This window comes from Pelobates fuscus, chromosome 2, assembly GCF_036172605.1.
Source record: "Pelobates fuscus isolate aPelFus1 chromosome 2, aPelFus1.pri, whole genome shotgun sequence".
NCBI classification, from domain to species: Eukaryota; Metazoa; Chordata; class Amphibia; order Anura; family Pelobatidae; genus Pelobates; species Pelobates fuscus.
Genome location: NC_086318.1, coordinates 145,559,631 through 145,579,545, shown reverse-complemented (window position 1 = coordinate 145,579,545; position 19,915 = coordinate 145,559,631). Strand labels below are relative to the sequence as shown.

Genomic DNA, 19,915 nt, shown 5'->3' with positions numbered 1-19,915 from the left:
AAGCCAAATCCCTATATTTGTTTGCTGAGTTAGGTGATTTTTAGTATACTTGTAAAATTTAAAATTTTATTTTTGTTTGTGCACTGTTCCTTAATAGGTATGTTGCTCTTCGTATGTTAACTGCAAGGTGGACAAATCAGAGCTTATAACAATGATTGACAGAGGGTCAAGTTGGAGGCTTTTCAGAGTGTTTCAGAATGTTTTAGATTATGGCACTAGAGGTGCTTCCTGGGTCAGTGCTGCACACCGTGCAGTACTGATGTTCAGTGCTCTGCATAGGGACACTGAACTTTCCCCATAGTGATCCATTATATGTTTATTTATTTTTTTTTATAGCTGTAGGAGTATTACATGAAACATGAGATAAATTAAACATGGGTTTTTACATTTCCCCTGTAATACACAACTATTAAAACTAAAGTGAAAATGAATCAACATATATTCATTAATGTGTCCTGATTTTAGGGGACATTCATATGAATATGATTTCAACCCAATGTTGGCAATATTAAGAAACTTAAGTACATGATAACATGGTTGCCAAGCTTTTAAGAAGTTGCCACAGTAAAACAAAAGCGTATATAAGAGCATATTGGCAATTGATGTAGTAACAATTTTACCATATAGTTGGAACCCTAAAGTAGAATTTAATTAGTGAAAACATGGAATTTGAAGAGACACTAAATACATTAACACATCTTGAGTATTTCATATGTTTTGGCCTCATTAACCTGTTATATATTTTGTGTTGTTTACTCAAAGATAAGAAATGCATTGCAGAATGCTACCCCATAAACCTCCCTCCAAAGCTATGTCCTCTTTTCAAAAAAAGACTCCCTTACAAGAGTATGTGCACTGTCTGTTTCCCTCTCTGTCTGTCACTTGGTTGTGGATTAAATAAAAAACTTTTATCTTATATTAGAATCATATTTTAAGCTAAGCAGTCGCCATTAGAGAATAGGAATACAAAAACAAAGGTGCTAAAATAAACCAATGCTGTAAATGGGAAGTATAAGAGGCAGCAAACCTAAAAATAGGGTTCCCTCCAAGCCCTATTAACAATGATAGTACAAAAGACAAGACAAATAAAGGTTGCGCCAAAGCTGACTATAGTACAGCTACTGATAAACACAGTGCAAACTATGGTGGTAAATCTTAAGAGAAACCTTGAAAAAGAGAGATACCAAAAAAAAGTCCTTAATAGTGCCTGAAGGACAGCAAATGGCCTATGTAGGGGGATATTCTCTTTGTGGATAAGTATATGAAGAGAGGAGACGATAATGGTGCAATACGTCTAGTACAGAATGTGAGTAACAGAAAAATATGGTCTATAGTAATCCTACTCATGTGTTGTAGAGCTTAAACTAGCTCTAGTGTGGATGGCATACAGCAGTACAATCCCCGCTTGTGGGATACATAGAGAGGTATTGGTCTTTTAATCCGTATGTGGAGAAAAAGAGAGAAAAGATGGTGAAATACGTCTAGTATAGATGGATAAATAGTTGGACAACAGGATCTATTTTAGTCCACCTCATGTGTAGTAGAGCTTGAACAAGCTCTAGTATGAATGGCATACAGCAGTTCAATCCCCTCTTAAAGGATACGTGCAGAGTGGTAAGTATCATATTAATATGTAGACCATAGGGAGGAGAAGAGAGACAACTGATGTAGTTGTGAAGTGCTCGCTGTATAAAAATATATTGGGAGTATAAGTAATAAAATGTGTACTCACATATGATTGAGCAGGCGGACTGCTCAATGACTCAGGCATGAGTGGTATAATCCCCACCTAGGATTTCTTTGGAGTAATACTCAACAGGAAAAATAAAATCAGGATACCAAGCAGCAATAGTGAAAATAAAAGATATATATCTATATATATATATATATATATATATATATATATATATATATATATATATATATAAGTAAAATGGCACGATCAAAGTATGTTAAAAGTAGCCAAAATAACTTTATTGGAATACAGATTAAAAATATAAAATATCCACTTTTATTTTTCTGGTATTTGGCTACTTTTAACTTAAGATTTACCGACGTACTTTGGACTGTGTTTGTCAGTAGCTGTACAATAGTCAGCTTTGGCGCAAAATTTATTTGTCTTGTCTTTTGTACTACCATTAGAGAATAGACTAACTAATAACAGACATATAGATATTGATATAATTGCTGTTTTCTCAATGTCTGCAACTTGGTTGTGGATTGAATGAAACAACCTTTCTTTTATGTTACAAGCAAAGGAAAGCGACTAAGTGGGCCAAACATTATTCTCCATGTTCGTGGGCCAATCATTATTCTCCATGTGTGCTTCTCCGGCTTTTACCCAGAATCCTATGGTTTACTGCTGTTTTTCTGCTCATTATGGGGTGTTGGGAGTGCAGCTAAGCCTGTCAATGTGTGGACTAACTGTGTAAGAGCTGAGCTGAAGAGAAAGTTTAAAAAGGGTATTTCGGAGATCTTTATGCAAAGTATTTCTAATGCACATTTTTACCCTGATATTCCCATCCACTCTGTGTTACACACAGTTAACCATCCATTGGGTGTAATTTATAATGACACTGTTCCATTTAACATACAGCCAAACAACAGATTATCAGAAACAGAAGTTAAGTTCTCTCCAAGCAGTCAATGACTGAGCAGTGTATGTACACTGATACACTGATCAGGAAGTATTTTCCTGAAATGGGGACAGGGCTAAAGAGGCAGTCTTATGGCCACATTGTTTAAAACTTTAAATATTTGGCATGCAAAAATACAGCATATTAATGGGACAAAATGCATCATTAATGTTGCGTTGGGGCCTAAAGTGTCTCTTTAATATTCTAATTCAACATAAGTATTTTCTTTATGCATAACATTATCCATGAAAATAATACTATTAAAAAAGTTAACGTTTTTGTTTGTCTCTATTCCTAGAATGTATACTGTTATCCGAGGTTTAACTATGTCAAGCAGAATATAATGATGTCAAATATATTGATTGATGCTTACACGCGTACAGATGATTTTTGTAAAAACCGTATTTATTGAAAAGTATCTGTAAAAAAAATCCATACAAACTGGTTCAATGCACAATGATATATTGGGATACACACCATATTCATCAGCTAAAATGAATGCATATACAGAACGGCAAAATATATCAATTTACATTGTAATGAGCAGAAAGATAAACAAATTGAAAAGGGAACATAATGTACTTGTTATACTGTATCGTTATTTTGTTTTTGCAAACCCTCTTATTATTTACAGCCTTGTGTGCCTGTAATGACATTTCAACTTATAAAATACTTGGGGTTATTCACTAAACAGAGAGAGATTTTGCATGAACAACCAACATAAAAAGTTAAGTGTGCAAAATCTAGAAACAATCTAAAATGCAATTGGGTTGGATTTGTTTTTCTAACTTGGTCACTTTAGCTCATTTTTTAAAGCTTATTGTGACTCGTCACTAGCTACTATTTAGTATTTTATTCTTAATCTTCAAGGGAAATTAGCAGTCTGGGTTTTTGTCAGCATTCTTATAAGAATAGAAAGCTAAAAAGTCGCACCTGTGAAGGTGCCTTGAGGTCAGGATTTGGAACCTCTGGATTAGGGAATAATAGTTTTTACTTGATACCCTATGCTACAAGCAAACATCTACGGTCAATAAATGCTCCATCAATGTAAAGTAAGCTGTACTTCACTCTTTAACAAACAAATTAAATCAATGGCTTTTGAAGATATGTAATTATTGAATGTCTGGCTATACAAGGAAACAATTCTAGTTTTAATTTAAATAAAAATGACCAATGCATTCTGCTTCATCTCTATGTTAATAATTTAACTCTGTGAAAATATTCTTTGTTTCATTTTATCACTCCCATGCAACAGAACAGCGGTTCAGTTTTTAAAGGATTTCCTGTTTTAGTATAAAAATCAGAAGAATGGAAGAGATTTATAATATGTTGTGGCGGCTCGGACCTGCTGACCATTTTAAGTGTTTGCCAGCTTAGTTAACATTCGGTTAACATTCACACACTTTTTAACATTTACGCACTAAATACTTTATAATGTGACATCAATATTTCAACTAAAGCTCTTCAGTTTTAACAAGTACACAGCCTGTTACTTTGGCATTTAGGTTACAAAACAAATGAATTTCTCAAATGTTAGGCATCCAGTTTTTCTCCTTGTAAACCATTGCTCTGAATTCTGTTTATTTAACGCTGTACTCTTTATCCTTTGTTAAGAGGGGTTCTTCCTTTCAAGAATTTACTGTTTATATATATATGTATACTTATATATATATATTTGGAAACATGCATGTTTTTCTCTGATTCTTGACCTTGTTCACAGTGTGTATTGAGTTTTAACTTTCTATATGTATGCAAACACTTACGCATAGGAACAGATACAAATTTATTTCCTGTTTACAATTGTTTCATTTAACAGCATATTTTAGACCTTTCACCATGGCCACCTGTTTAAACATATCACTGACATTGGTTTGGTTTCTTGCTAGAGGGAATTAGTACTACTGCCACATCAAAAGGTTTTACCGGATCCCTGTTTTGCTGTAGAAAGAAATAAATGGGTCTGAGGACCATTTTTACTGTGGCAAATAGTAAAGAGTCTGAATGGCAGTGATTTTGCTCTGTTTTCCTCTGGTATTCTTTTACACGTAGTCTTTCCCTGTAGAAGGTGCATTCTTGTTATAGCTTCTGGGTGGTGGGTAGGATGTCTCATTTCTGGGGCAGGAGCAGCACAACATGGCACCCCCCAAAATAGCCATTGCTGCGCCAGCCCACCCAATAAAGAGAGCTGGGCCAAACTCATACCTAGAGAACAGAAAAAAAGGTTAGGAAAAAGTAGTATATTGTGGAAATAAATGTAAAAATAATAGGCTAAATTTGATGGACCAGAGTCTTTTTTTCTGCCAATATTATTATATAGCTAAGTAACATTATGGGCAATATTTATCATGGCATAATAGGTGCTATTCTGAGACAATGTTTTGAACATTTTGAAACAATCTATTAGTTTTCATGGTGGTCTATATTTAGCACATTTAGCACATTTCCCTAAAATAAATCTTTTATCATGAGAAATATGACTTTACATAAATATTCTAATTACCAGAAGTGCTATTTAGTATAAGACTAACACTGAGTGGAGAAAAATGGAAGGCAGGGGGCAGTCCTGTAGCAGTTACTGTGAAGGTCCTCAGAACTAATTGCTGATCTCTGCAAACCTTGAGCAGTAAAATGTATAATTACAAGTATGTTGAAAAAGAATTCTGTTTTGTTTTCAGATATCCAACAATTTACAATTGCAGCTTCGCATTTTTGTAAACCCATACCCGCATCCATTCAGTGATCTGTCCAACAATCCATCCATCCATAAATATTTTTGGGATCTCCATTTCCCATTTATGTCCACCTATTTCATTTAGAAATGTATGTTTTTCTCCCAGTCTGAGCTGCCTTTCTGTCTTCCCACCCATCTTCCTGTCTATTATATAGAAGGTCTCGAAACACATCCCATAACACCTTTCAATGTCGGATCCTTACCTATAACATTGAATGTATTCAGCTTTGTGATTAGAAGGGATGTCTTGCTTTTAAATACTGTAGTCACCAAGCAACTTTAGTTTAATTAAGCAGTTTTTGTGTATAGACTATGAAACTAAAGTCTCACTGCTCAATTCTCTGCCATTTAGGAGTTAAATCACTTTTGTTTCTGTGTATGCAGCCCTAGCAAGACCTCCCCTGGTTGTGACACACACAGACTTCATGAAAACATGGTTTCATTGTCAATCAAATATAACTTACTTTATCTCCTGCTCTGTAAATTCTAAAAAATTAAAGCTTTAATTGTGTACAGAAGGCTCTTGCAGGGTCTAGCAAGTTTTTAACAATGCCGGAGATAAGAAATTCTAAATTAAATAGAATTTGGAATAAAGGAAGTGTAAACATTAGAGAACTCCATACAGGAAGTATTTAGGGAGGATGTATAAGTCACATACAGGGATGTGTGACTAGAGCTGCATAAACAATGTAATTTAACTCCTAAATAGCAGAGAATTGAGCAGTGAGACTGCAGGGGCATGATCTATACACCAAAACTGCTTCATTAGGCTAAAGTTATTTTGTCCCTTTAATTGTATTATATGATTCTACATAGTTAGATTCTAAGTTAAGTAGGTAAGCATAGTCAAATAGACCAGAACTGTTGCAAGTCAGCTGTTTACTCAGTTAGCAATTCCATAGCAATTGATGACTTTAATTGGCACTTCTGTTTTGAACTCTATAGAAATACCATGTTAATTCAGTAACACCAAATTATTGTCAAACTGCTAAACCTGACAGCACCCTAGAGAGTTAATATTGAAAATGCAACATTCAATCTGAGGACCTTACTACAAACATGGACATGATGTTTTATCTAATTTACCACCATAGCGTTCTATTTTAAGTAAATTATTCCGTGCTTCCTCCAACATTTGCTTGAAGTAGGATTTCAATTGCCTTCTCCCTAACTTAGATTTCCATCTCTATCACCATGACGATGGAATTTTAAAATGCAATAAATGTAGAATAAAAGCATTCATCTTCATTTTTGTACAGTGAAAAAAAGTAACAACTTTCATTCTAAAACTGACACTTACTTGGAATTGCTGGGTGTGAATGCATTGTAGAAATCCCTTGCTATTTTGTTTCCATACCAGGATGTTGCGATCAATACACAGAGACCTAAAAAGTAAACGAAAGCATATTATAATACACATATATATGATAAGGCTGGTATAACTAGAAATATAGGTTGCAACTTATTTTATGATGTATTATTTTCCAATTTATTTAATGTGAGATATAGGATGTGATACATCAACTAATAGCATTAATTGCTGATGTGCAAACAATATATGCTTCCTTTAGCTACCATAGTAACCGATAGTAAAATAGTTCAACCTGTAAACCAGGTTTGTCAAGCAGACAGATAATCCGGATGCATCGTTTTAGTCACATAGTCCACAAAACCACCACAGTGGCTATGGCAAAGTGAGCCTAACATATATATTGTGTATGATCATACTATTGAAACATATAGGCAACATTGCTTTAGACTGTTCTGTTGTTGTTTTGGTTACCCATTCAACTAAATTGCAAGCTCAATGGCACAGGTGCTATCAATCTTCAAAACAAAGGTATACAAATTATCAGCATGCTGCAAAGACTGCAGTTATGAGACAATACCCATTCAGTGAATTAGACATGCAGATTGCAGAAAGTAAGAACTAAAATTGTCATGCTAGCCTAATCAGGTCACATTTTAAAGATAATCTGGTCTGATAACAGTAGTGCTAAATAGCATGACTGATTGATTAACTCATTTCCTGTGTTCAAGCAAGTTATCTTCAAATCAAGGACATTAAAAGATGATTAACCTTTCAAAAGCCAGAGGTAAGTAATTCAATGGATATAAATTTAATAAATATATGTTTAACCCCTTAAGGACCAAACTTCTGGAATAAAAGGGAATCATGACATGTCACACATGTCATGTGTCCTTAAGGGGTTAAAGACCACTGAGAAAGCATGATTAAATTACATAGTGTGCTTATAATGTATATTTAAGAATTATGTCTCAAAATGGAATACACAACGTGCAGCGCTAATGTGTGGCATCTCCATGGCTGAACTTTCCCCATAGAGATGCGTTAAATCAATGCATCTCTATGAGGAGATGCTGTTTGGCCGGTGTGGCACATGGCTCCACCTATGCCCTGCCTCCTTGGCTGAGATCATCAGAATTGACTGTCTCAGCCAATCCAATGCTTTCCTATGGAAAAGTATTGGATTGGCTGAGATTGTCAATTCTGATGATCTCAGCCAATGAGTGGGATTGGGGGCTAGGCTAGCGCTGGCACACCTGCACAATGCTGAAATAAAGGTGAGTTTTTAACTTATTTAATGGGACAGGAGGGACCCGACACCTAAATAGTGTTTTTAACATTATCGTGTCAGTAATACACATTTGTACTACTGACCCTATAGTTTTCCTTTAAGCAGCCACAAGTTTGCTGGCATGGTTCTTTACATCATTATACATGACTAATTCTTTACATCATTCTACATCATTCTACATTCATGGGATCATTAAAGATTTCAGATTATCATCATGTAATTAAAAGTACTTGGGTTGCTTTAAAAATCTTAAATGAATTATTAAACGTTTCTATTTAGTCCCTATCTGACTTATTTTTTTAAGCTATAATATAACATGCCCAAAAGTCCATATGGATGAGATGATACATTGTAAACTTGAGATATTAAAAAACAACATCTAAGAAAAATGAATAAATCTTACACTTACCGGCAATAATGAAGAGAATGCCTCCTACTATGCCAACCTTAGCCTTTTTCACTTCATCATCTTGCATACACGTCAAGCATTTCATCCCCACTGCACCAATGCAAATTGCGAAGAAACCAGCAAGAATCCCACAGATCATCAGTGCTCGTGTGGCCTGCATGGTAGCTGTAAATGTAAAGTAGACATTTTCATATCAATGAATTATTAAGAGGTCATTATAACATTGAAATGTGTGCCCAGAACCTTATTCAATATCAAATAGTCAGTGTATTTGTGACCTTGCTTTTTAAGTATGGATTTTGGAAAGTAAAATTAATTTAGTAGTATTGTCTTTTCCATTTTAATACATCTTTTATATGTGCTCTTTTTTTTTTTTTTTTTTAAATATTGTTTACCTTACATATAATTACTGATCCAAACAGATGGATACATTTATTAAAATACAATAAACACAAACATATATGGCTAATAAAACTACTTGGATAATTGGGAGTGCATTTACTAAAGGGGGAATTGTGGAGAATTGAAAGGGCTATAATTGCAAAGCTGGAAAAAACTGATTTACATGGTTATTCTAATTTGTCTATTTTTGCCTAAAATATACAATTCTCAAATCAATTGTATCCCAGCGTTAGTAAATAAACCTATCTGTGTATATAAACATTCTATGCCAGTAGACATAAGCTGAAATGCTCTGAAAAGAAAACAATCCCTTTATGGCCCCCATTATCACAAGCAAATGATTAGCAGAGAAACAGTGGAACACAAGATGCCAAATTTAAGCTTTCCAAATGCTCTTGCGGTAAAGTCAATCTCCCACTGTAATTACTGACAGACAATAACATAGAATGACCAAACACTAGTAAACACAGGGGAAGATATGTAGATCGTTATTTCTGTGCTTTTTGCATATTAAAGGGCTACTCCAAGTACCCGGACCACTGCAGTGATTTAAGGTTGTCATGGTGCCTGGAGTCTATACTGAAAAGCTGCACATACTGAGTTTAACCCCTCTTCGGCTGGAGGTGTAACTCCACCTCTGGAAGCATCACAGGGTGTCATCAGTCAGCCCGGAAAATTAATTTGGGAGTGGCTAATGATAATTCTGTGCAAATTTTCATGCATGGCATGCCATTAATTTGCTGAGCGTGGACAGCTGACAGCGATTACATTGTCTCCTGGCGTCACAGAGGACGGAGTCACAGAGCCAGGCGGAGATCAGGGTAAGAGGGCAAACTGTAGCTAAATGGTTTGCCCCATTAACAGGGAACAGGGCCAGAGTACTTCTGACATGATAACCACTACAGTCAATGATCCCAGCCTATCCCATGCTTTGGGAGACTAGTGGGCAATGCTGCAGCCACTAGAGGCATTTAAACCCTTACATGGAAACATTGCCGTTCATGCAGAATAGCAAAATTTTCAGTTGCAGGGTCAAAATGGTGGTGGGGATGATGGCACCCAGACCAGTTAATTGAGAAGAGGTCTGAGTGGGGTGCCTATATTGTTCCTTTAAGTCTTTGGTAGTTGTCCTCAATATGTAAATGAGGTGCCCAACCATATAATGCTGCTTACTTATGCCACTTATGGAACTCAGACCATGATTCTGAGAAATGCTTTGTAACAATCTATATGGATCAAATGGATTAAAATGATAACATGAAAATAGATTTGTAGTTCTGACTAGTAGACTGCAATGGATCTGAACCGTTTATGGATAAACTGTCTATGTATTTGGCTTGGCAGTAGCACTATTATTATAGTAGCAGCGAAGGGTGAGTGTTGTTGTTATGTTTCTTCCCATCCCAGATTAGGTGACCATGTAATAATATCTTTGAAAACCTCCTCGTTTAAAGGCTTTGCCAGGTCTGCACTTGGACAAAAAAAAGTAGCAGCATGTCTCTCATGTAAGCAAGTCTGAACCAGATACGATGTTTTCTTTGTAAGTTCATCCAAAATGCTGTGAGCAAAAGCACTTCTCGCTGTATGATCTGACTCACCCTTTCTGAAAATATCTGCAATTTAGTGACAAAAAAATAAATAAAATGCCATTTTCAACCCTTCCATTGTGACACCATGCTGTGCCTTATGTTCACAATTAATAAGCTGCCAGGCTGTTTTTAACAGATAGACGAATACAGAGGAAACACATTTTGATTTCATTCAAAATGCATTTGTTCCTATGAGAACAGAATAGCAGAAAACAACTTGGAAATGATAAAAAATAATACTGCTATAATAAGCGCTGGTAACGTAGTGCACGCATGGAATGGATTGTCAGCGGATGTAGTTGGGGTAAAATACCTAGAAAGACTATCAGCCCATTCGAAAAGAGGAATAAAATACATTATGCTTTTTTATTTTTTTAAGAAATTGTGTGCTGGTTTCTAAGTTTTAAAAATGGCAAAAGTGGGGCAGTCACTATGGAAGCCAAATTAATCTTCCTTATGATTGCTCTGCATTTAGGACTTTGCTCCTTCATTTTCAATACAATTATACTCCTCTGCTGTAACAATAGAGTAACAATAGTTTATGCAGTGCTTGATAGTGGATTCAAAGGGTATTAGAAACTGACAAAGTTAGATAATTACGTTAGGAAGCTGTGAAAATCTCTGTTAAAATGTGCACTCTATGATCTTTAAGTGTCTATTCTACTTACTACATATTTAACTATGGAGTCTGGCTATTAGTGTTTCTCTTTTAGACCGTGAGGGACAAGTAGTTAATAGAAATATGCATGCCTCTGATGTGACGGGTCTGATCTTGACTTCAATGCACTTCAACTGTTTATGATTAGACATGTTAAAGCAGCACTGCTCCTCCCCCACCCTCCCCCACCCGAAAAACAAATATTTCATAAAGATAGAATCTTCAGGAAATACTCATTTTGACTGTGTTGGAATTTAACTTAAATTCTAACACAGTTAAGAGATATACCAAGAGAAAGTAGGGACTGTTTTGTCTCTGTATGTCTCCTCCACCTGGCTTTCTTAGGGAGAAGTCTAAGTGTCAATCCCAACAGCCGTCACCAGTGACAACTGCAGGGAACTGGCTGTGTATATAGAGGATCCCGCGGTCATGGGGAATTTTCTATAGACTTCAATTTTGTAATCTTGTGCACGAGAGTACAGTAGTGACATCGGCTCCAAAGAGAACCCGCCGGATCAAAATGGCCGCGTCCATAAAAGACAGGTTCAGGTTATTAAATCTCGTCTTTAAATCTCACTGCGGCGATGTCACCATTGTGGGTCTTTGCAAGTCCCCAGATGGTGACAGTACCACTCTAAGTATTATCCACATTCTCATTCAGAGGGAACAAAATCACTCTGTGACTTTATATTTTATAATCATTTATTTTAGTTGCATATAAGAAGTTTTATTCATTACAAAAGTTGAATGATACAAGAGAAGAAAGTTTCCCTCAACTATGAAGACTGAGAGAGAGCATCTCTCTGTTCCCTTGTCACTATCATGAGAAATAAAGGCTCTACTTATCCTTTTATTGTTGGGAATACATGGAACAGAGATGGATCACAGGCATTACACATGTCCAGAAAGTCAATACATATAGTTGGCCACAGCTTGTTTCTGTTCAAGGGAATATTCTGATAACTCTCAAGAAGTGAGGGAAGCATTTTGCAACTAAATGCTCTCTAAGGCTGCTCACCTGATCCCATAGTTTGTGGATCCCTGACCCCAAATTAGAAGCTGAAATATACTGTTTGTACTAGTATGCATTGCAGCCTGACCAGGAAGAGCTGTTAGGAAGGCCAACATGTATAAACAACATAACACATTTATACAAGCCATGTATACAACTACATTGTCATTGTATGTGTAAACATTTAATTCATTTACTGGATTGGATCTCTAGTGATTATGTTTCCTTAGAGCTCCTGTTTATCACTGCTGACAACATACTGCTCACCCTTCATCCTGCTTTGGATTCCCCTACTACAAGTAAAAGAAGGCCAACAAATATCAAACATCCAAAAATCAATAAACTTGATAAAAGACTGTCATAATAATTTCCCTATTCTGTGACCTTCAGCATACAGATTCTTAGACAAGTGAGACAATATTAAGAATCATTCAACAAAAAAATACATGACTATCGCATGGTACAACTTATCAATGGATGTGTTCTGCAAATTACACAGATACAGTATAATGAACATAAGGTGTGTTCTAAGTGTAGCAAGAGGAGCTCCTCATTTAGCTTAACCCCTTAAGGACACATGAGATGTGTGACATGTCATGATTCCCTTTAATTCCAGAAGTTTGGTCCTTAAGGGGTTAAACTCTCCCAGAAGATCTGTTTTACCATGATCCTAGATATAATATAGGACAAAATAATACTGGGAATAAAGCAGAAAAAAATAAGTATGCAAATGCAATTTTAATTTGATACTTTCAGGACCATGGTAAAGCAATCATTATCACGACAGTCATAATTTCATTTTATTGGTTTAAATTCTAATTGATTTATCTAATTCTGTATTCTGGGCTGGGTTTTCTCCCCCCACCTATAGTATTCCCTGGACCATGGTCAAACAGATCTTTTGGAGATGAGTTAAAAGTTAGAAAGACTGACCATTTTAGATTTTGATTCCACCATTTTGCCCACCTAGTCTTCAGTTCTTTACTGTGGACACTTTTGCTTTTATGTACATATGGAGCCTGTGCCTATGATACTGGCAATGAAACCCATGTTTCTGGCTTTAACAGCTCCTAAAACGACAAACATTAAAAACTTTTCTACGGATCACTAATGGCATGGTGTAAAATGAACATCCGTTCTCTGCTTGGACTATCTCTCCGGCCTGATGCTGCATACCTTATGATTTGCATTGTGTGTTAGACTATCACTGTGATATATCTTATTATTGCTAGTGATTTGTGTTATTCTTATAGCTAGAATGTTTCCCTATTCTATGTTGCTTGTATTTCTGTCCCTGCTTCCCCCTGGCTGTTGTAGTCCTTTGTTTATATAAACCATCTGCTGGAACTAATCCCTTTTGTCTTGCTTCACTCTACCTGCCTTTGGCATTTCTACTTTATCTTTCTGCCCTGTCTTCCATTCATCCAGAGAGACTGCTCCATTTTAGATAGTTTGTCACTTCAATATCCAGAAGTCTTGCTTCAATATGTCCCAGCACCAAGTGTTTGTTTCAATAGGTATTTTTGATTTTGATGTTGTATTGGCTCTCATAGGATTAAATGGCAAATTTGTCCATCTCTTTTAAATTCCTTAGGTTCTACATGATTTCTTAAATAAATTCTCTCTTTCTAGTCTTCTAGTATAGACTTTGACAACGGGCAACTAATAATCAGATCTTTGGAGTGTTTGGTGGCAAAGGACACTCAGTACGAGCGAGTACACAACAAGAACAAAAAGCAGTCTACACACCATAACCATGACCTTGCCATAAGCATGACCTTGCCAAACCATGACCATGACCTATCTTCTCTATAAGATCATAGAGAAGAATTCTACAACCAAATGTAATAGTTTTGTTAAAAATATTTGTATGAGTTTTCTTACCATTTTTACTTTGGTTATTCAGCAAATCGCCATGTACATGCACAGTATGTATCATTTCCATGTCACACCTTTCATTGTATCACCGATATAGGAGTTTAGCATGCACAGTGCTATCTGAACTTTCAGATACTTGGATATATTTATAAAACAGCCTTGCCCCCACTGTGTTTTCAATCATCAAGCTATCCAAAGACAACACTCCCATAGGACACATGTATTTTCCTTTCTGCAAAGAACAACACATTACCCTTGTTCGTTACAAACAGTATCTCAGTTTCCAGCAAGCTTGAAATTATTTTCATATATAATTGTATTGTGCGCTCAAGCTGAACCTTTTAATAAATTTACATCTACCTTAATTATCTTAGCCTCGTGTTGAAAAACACCAAGTGTCTGATATGAAAACACTAGTTTTACTGAGCTTGATTAACTGTCTTACTAACAGTAAGGTGTTTTGCCTTCCTTAATGAAACAGGATTTATTTATACAGAAATATTCTAAGACTAATAAGGTTTCTTACTAAAGGAAAAATTTCAGGTGAATTCAAAGTGAACTTTAAATTTAAGGCCAGAAACGCTGAACTGAAAACATATTTGACTTTTTTTATTTTTTATCTTAAAGTTGAAATTCACTATGAATTCACTTGGAATTCTCACTTTAGTAAATAACTCTGTAAAATCCTAAAAGTAGAGAGATCAGTGTATCCATTCTGTTGGTTTCCAATGTAATGCCCTCTAAATTCTTTTATACAAGTAATTTAAAAAACAAATGGATTAATGGCAGGGTAATGTTTAAGAAATAGGTTCCTCCCAGAACAAATTATCTCAAAGAAAGACTCCAAGCTAGCATAGTGGAGGGAGGTTTCCTGTAAAAGACATCATTTCCCCAGGCTATACAAGCACTTGTATGGAATATACTCCACCTTTTTCAGAAACTCTTTCATAGCTAGCTGTGAAAATCAAGAATATACCTATTGGTAATGATGTTTGATTATCCACATGGGCAGCAGTGTGATTTACATGTTTTCAAGAGGGAAACTGATGCCAAATACTGAACTACTTATCCTATAAACACCTGCTCAACATGGCTTTATGGGATACAACCAGCACTCCCAGATAACATTGGCTCACCGATTTCATTTCTTCCCAGGAAAAAACTCATAGGTAGACACTGCAATTCCCAAGGATTTAAAATGTAAATATGTTATTTAGTTATAATTTGTGGTATACAGTTTTTGCATTATATTGCGTTATGATTTTATGACGGACAACATTTGGTTTTGTTTTTTTTCATATGGCCAAGGAAACTGGGTATCTCCTAGGTCCTGTATTACTCTCCACCACACTGCCTAAATTTGATAAAGAATAGAGGCCACTTGCTCGAACTCTTCTGGTCCTTTTAGGGGTCCTGGGGATCTTGAATATTTTGAAATGGAGTAACCACATTTTTTAATATGGAGATACACGATTGGCTCTCAGTTAGAGAGTCGACAGGATGCGTAGCATTTACAATACTTAGAAGCTTTTTTGACAGTGAAACCATACTGTCGTCTAGTGAATAATAAATGATGTTAGGGTTTCTGTGGTTTACTATGGAGTGTTCCAACCAGAATGTGTAGCAAAAGTATGCCAATAAGAATTTTGCAATTTTGGAGTTTCTAGAATGCCCCCTGAAAAATGTGCAGGATCTAGTAAATTGAGCTGAAACACCAACATTTGGCTGGCATTTTGGGAATTCCCATTTCCAAAAATGCTACTAGATTATTAAAGGGACACTGTAGGCACCCAGACCACTTCTGCCCATTGGAGTGGTCTGGGTGCCAACTCCCACTACCCTTAACCCTGCAAGTGTAATTATTGCAGTTTTTTTTAAAACTGCAATAATTACCTTGCTGGGTTAAGTCCTCCCCTAGTGGCTGTCTATTAGACAGCCACTAGAGCAGGGGTAGGCAACCTTTTAGCAGCACTGTGCCGATATAGGATTGTGATGTCCCGTAGAGTGCTGATCCTATTTTTTTTTAATTAAGGTGTGTATGCTGCCGTATTCTGCTTGGGTTATTTTTACTGTAATTGCTTTGTATCGTTGTATTTGTCCGTATATGAGCTATTATATTGTACATGTTCATTAGTAGTTTATGGTATCGTGCATGATACATATGAATGTGGGCTGTGTATGGCTGCTTGTGGAATTGTGTGTGGATGGATATGTCACATTGTGTGTTTGGTAGTGTGTGGGGGCTGTTTGGGGTATTGCATGTGAGAGGCTGCATGTGGGGTTGTGTGCATGTATGTGTATTGTTAGTGGTGTTGCGTTTGTGCGGATTGTGTGTATGTTTGTTTGTGGGCTGTTCATTTTATTTGTATGAGGGGAGGGTTATTCTGCATTTCTGCGTATATCTAGCAGTGTGGGTGGGTTCTCTGGGTTCCAGTGGGGACCAGGCTGGCCAGGTACAGGTCAAGGACAGGAGCTGCGATAGCTGCTCTACTAAAGTGTGGATTCCCATTCACAAGTGCTGGGAGGCAGTGATCTGAGATCAGTTACTCCATGTGCTGCAATGCATAAATTGAGGATTGTCCTTCACCATTTCTTCGTATTAGCAAATATCTGAAGTTTTACTGGGACTCCTGATAGGCCAGAGTGCGTTTGGCTCCAGCAGCCTTGAGTGGCGTACAAAGACACCTCGAGTGCCGTGCATGGCACTAGTGCCGTAGGTTGCCTACCCCTGCACTAGAGGGAACTTCCTGCATTGGGTTTTCTGTGCTAGAGCGTCGCTGGACGTCCTCACGCTGTGTGAAGACCTCCAGCGTCGCTCAATTCCCCATAGGAAAGCATTGAAAATCGCTTTCAATGCTTTCCTATGGGGTGCGCTAATGCATTGCCGCGCCGCGCATGCGCATTAGGTCTCCTCGGCCGGTGGGCGGGATCAGTCTCGCCCACTGGCCGACGTAGGCAGAAGGTGGAGCGGCGGGGGAGGAGCAGGCAGCGACGTGGGACATGTCGCTGCCTCAGGTAAGTCACTGAATGGGTTTTCACCCCTTCAGCAACTGGGTATTGGGGGGTGGGAGGGAGAGGAATCCTGAAGTGCCAGGAAAACTGATTGTTTTCCTGGCACTGGAGATTCCCTTTAAGTAACTATTAGCAGGATGTTTGACAATTTTTACGAATAATTTCATGTTATATTATTTAATATAGTTTGATCTGTGATATTTGTTTTTCTATATTAACATAAATAAACTTTTTGGAAGGCAAAATTTATACCCCTAATATTTCCTGAAAAAATGATTAAAAATGTTAATTTTAGGTATCCCTAAATTTTACAAGACTGAGGAATATGTAAGTGCTATCTGTAGCTATCTGTAGGCTATTTCTTACAAGATACCGGTACATATATTCATTGAATGGATGTGTTACTTTCAAGTAAGTATAAATATGTTAAAGAAAGATATTTATCAGCTAGATGGGTTGTCAGGTTCCAAAGCACAGCACTGGCCAAAGCCACAATGGTTATTTATCAAAATATTTATCCCAGGTCATAAACAGACTGTTTTGCTCTTACGTGCATGTTGCTGTACTCGCATGACATGAACTCATGTGTTACACTTAGAACTGTTTACATAAAGGAAATCTGACTTATGGGTGACCTGCCTACCCAAGTGATTTTAACTTTGTTATCCTGTGCTAAAATATCCTACTTGCGATCTGCATTTGTTATTGACTAATGTTATTGTGCCTGAGTCTTATTTGGCTTAAATAAAATACATCCTGTTTTAATTTTCTTATGTATTTACCAGTTCAGTGAAGCACCTACAGTCATATCGCAAGGATTAATGTGCGACCTTCTAGTACTCAACGAATGTAAATAGATTGCACAGCATTTCCAAATAATGCACCTTGGTATAACTCTCTAATGCTGTTAAAGGGATTCACCAATATTTACTAATTTAAGTACAAGTGTAAGTAGGACAACTATGCATTTCAGTTACCAATCTGTAAGCTACTAAGTTATCAAACTGCAAGCAGTTATTTGTTCATGAATTTTTTTAATTTTTATGCTGCCCATGTCAATTAGATTTCTACCTTGCTGCCGTACATATTTCTAGAATTTCTAGGAAAAATACTTAAATGGTCTTTGAAAGATCCTTGAGTGTGCCTGGTTAACCGATTTATATCCAAATGAAGGTTAAGTCATCTCATCTGTCCCTTGTTTAGTTCTTTACGGACACTTTTACAACAGTTGGGATATATATATATATATATATATATATATATATATATATATATATTTTATATTTGTGAAGGAAAATGAAACATGACTGTCTCTAAATAAACCTGGTTACCACTAAAGAAAAAAATATTAGTTTTTAAATTAGTATTTTAAAGTAAAATGTAGATAATTTTCTCTGGGTGCACACCCTAATGCAATGTGCTGTGCACACCTATGTTATTCAGATCTCAGGAAATCTAACTGATGCCCTGTAAACTCACGCAAAACAAGGATGTGATCAGACATGCTCAAGTATGCAGCTCTTTCATGATGCTATGCTAGATAGTGGCTTTTATAGAGCAGTACAGTTGTTAAAGTACCGTATCTGTGCTCACAATATTGCTATTATCTCTGTAGTCCAATAACAGCTGGAGGGGAGCTTGGGATTCAAGGCATATAAAATAGTTCACTGCAGTTATTTTTATACTGTACATATACTTTAGCACTGTTCTACTAATGTCCGTTTAAAGCACAGGTAGGAAACCTTCAACACTCCATCTGTTGTGGACTACATTTCCCTTGAGGCTTTGCCAGCATTATGTCTGTAATCATAACTGGAGATGAAGTCCACAACATCTGGAGTGCCACCCCTGTTTTAAAGCAACCAAACACAAACCTATGATTCTGTTTAATATGCATATATGGAGCTTGGCTCTCAACATTAAGCAATCAATGTGTATATTGTCTGGAATCAAATATCGAGCAAAATTAAATTAAGAATGCAATCACAGGTCTCCAAAAGCGGGAACAAGTTTAATACATTTATATCACAATATTAATACTCTCACGGCCTTTGTGGCTCAATTTTACTAAACTGGGCTTTGTTTTCAGACCTTAATAAATATTACTTGCCTGTTAGTTCACCCATTGTACAGCGCTACGGAACTTGTTTGCGCTTTATAAATAATAATAATAATAATAATATACAGTGCATTTTGCTCTCTTTATAACAGTAATAATATCCCATGTTCCTTGCAATTTTACATAACTAATGAGCATTTCCTTACCAGTCGAATATACAATATTATAATCTCTTTACCTTTATTATTACTGACAGTAATACATAAACATATTTATTAATAAATAAATCTACTTACTGTCTAATTTCAGTAATGAGTCAAAGGTCTTGCACTGCATCTGTCCCGTGCTCTGCATAACACATGACATCCAGAGTCCTTCGTAGGTGGCCTGGGCTGTGATGATGGCATCTCCAGCGAAAGATGACATTTTCCATTGAGGAATAGCTGTGCAGACGATAAACCCAATCCAGCCTAAACTAGCCAACGCAAATCCTAATATCTGTAAACCTGTGTTGGCCATCTTCAAAAGCTCAACCTTGTGATGGCTATTATTTGCGTATCTAAAATGAAAAAAAAAAATGTGCCTTACACTAGGAAAAGTTGCACCTTGAACTATCTTTACAAGAGAAGAAAAGTAAGCTGATCAGCAGAGTGAGTGTCAAGCATCTAAATGAGCAAATCCACTTTTCTGCCTTTTTAAAGCATCTTAAAGTGTCCTCCTAGTGGTATGTCTTGGAACTGCATTGGGTTAGTAGGGAAACTCTCCAGTTGCAAAATCCCAATAAGTTATTATCACCCTCCCACCACTGTCCTCCCACCATGACACTACATGTTTTTATTTCTGTTTGCTTTGACTGCTGGTGAGTTTGTGGCTCAATTCATTTAAGCCCTGAAGTCATTGTTTTGGTTCCCATCCATAATAGATGTTCG

At 36.5% G+C, this 19,915-nt stretch overlaps 1 protein-coding gene across 1 annotated transcript; it reads right to left on the bottom strand.

The window, feature by feature from the left end:
• Positions 1-3,020: 3,020 nt before the first annotated feature.
• On the bottom strand, positions 3,021-19,655 carry CLDN1 (claudin 1). Its single transcript, XM_063442794.1, has 4 exons — positions 19,283-19,655; positions 8,377-8,541; positions 6,668-6,752; positions 3,021-4,838 (listed from the first exon to the last, which is right to left on the bottom strand). The coding sequence occupies exons 1-4, from the start codon at positions 19,503-19,505 to the stop codon at positions 4,676-4,678; spliced, it is 636 nt and encodes a 211-aa protein (XP_063298864.1). The 5' UTR covers positions 19,506-19,655; the 3' UTR covers positions 3,021-4,675.
• Between the last annotated feature and the right edge of the window lie 260 nt (positions 19,656-19,915).

Excerpts from the sequence above, each read along its gene's own strand:
- CLDN1 (XM_063442794.1), bottom strand. The coding sequence starts at position 19,505 with ATGGCCAACACAGGTTTACAGATATTAGGATTTGCGTTGGCTAGTTTA. Across the intron at positions 8,542-19,282 it reads CTCATTACTGAAATTAGACA|CTACCATGCAGGCCACACGA; the intron begins GTAAGTAGATTT and ends TTACATTTACAG. Across the intron at positions 4,839-6,667 it reads TTCACACCCAGCAATTCCAA|GTATGAGTTTGGCCCAGCTC; the intron begins GTAAGTGTCAGT and ends TCTGTTCTCTAG.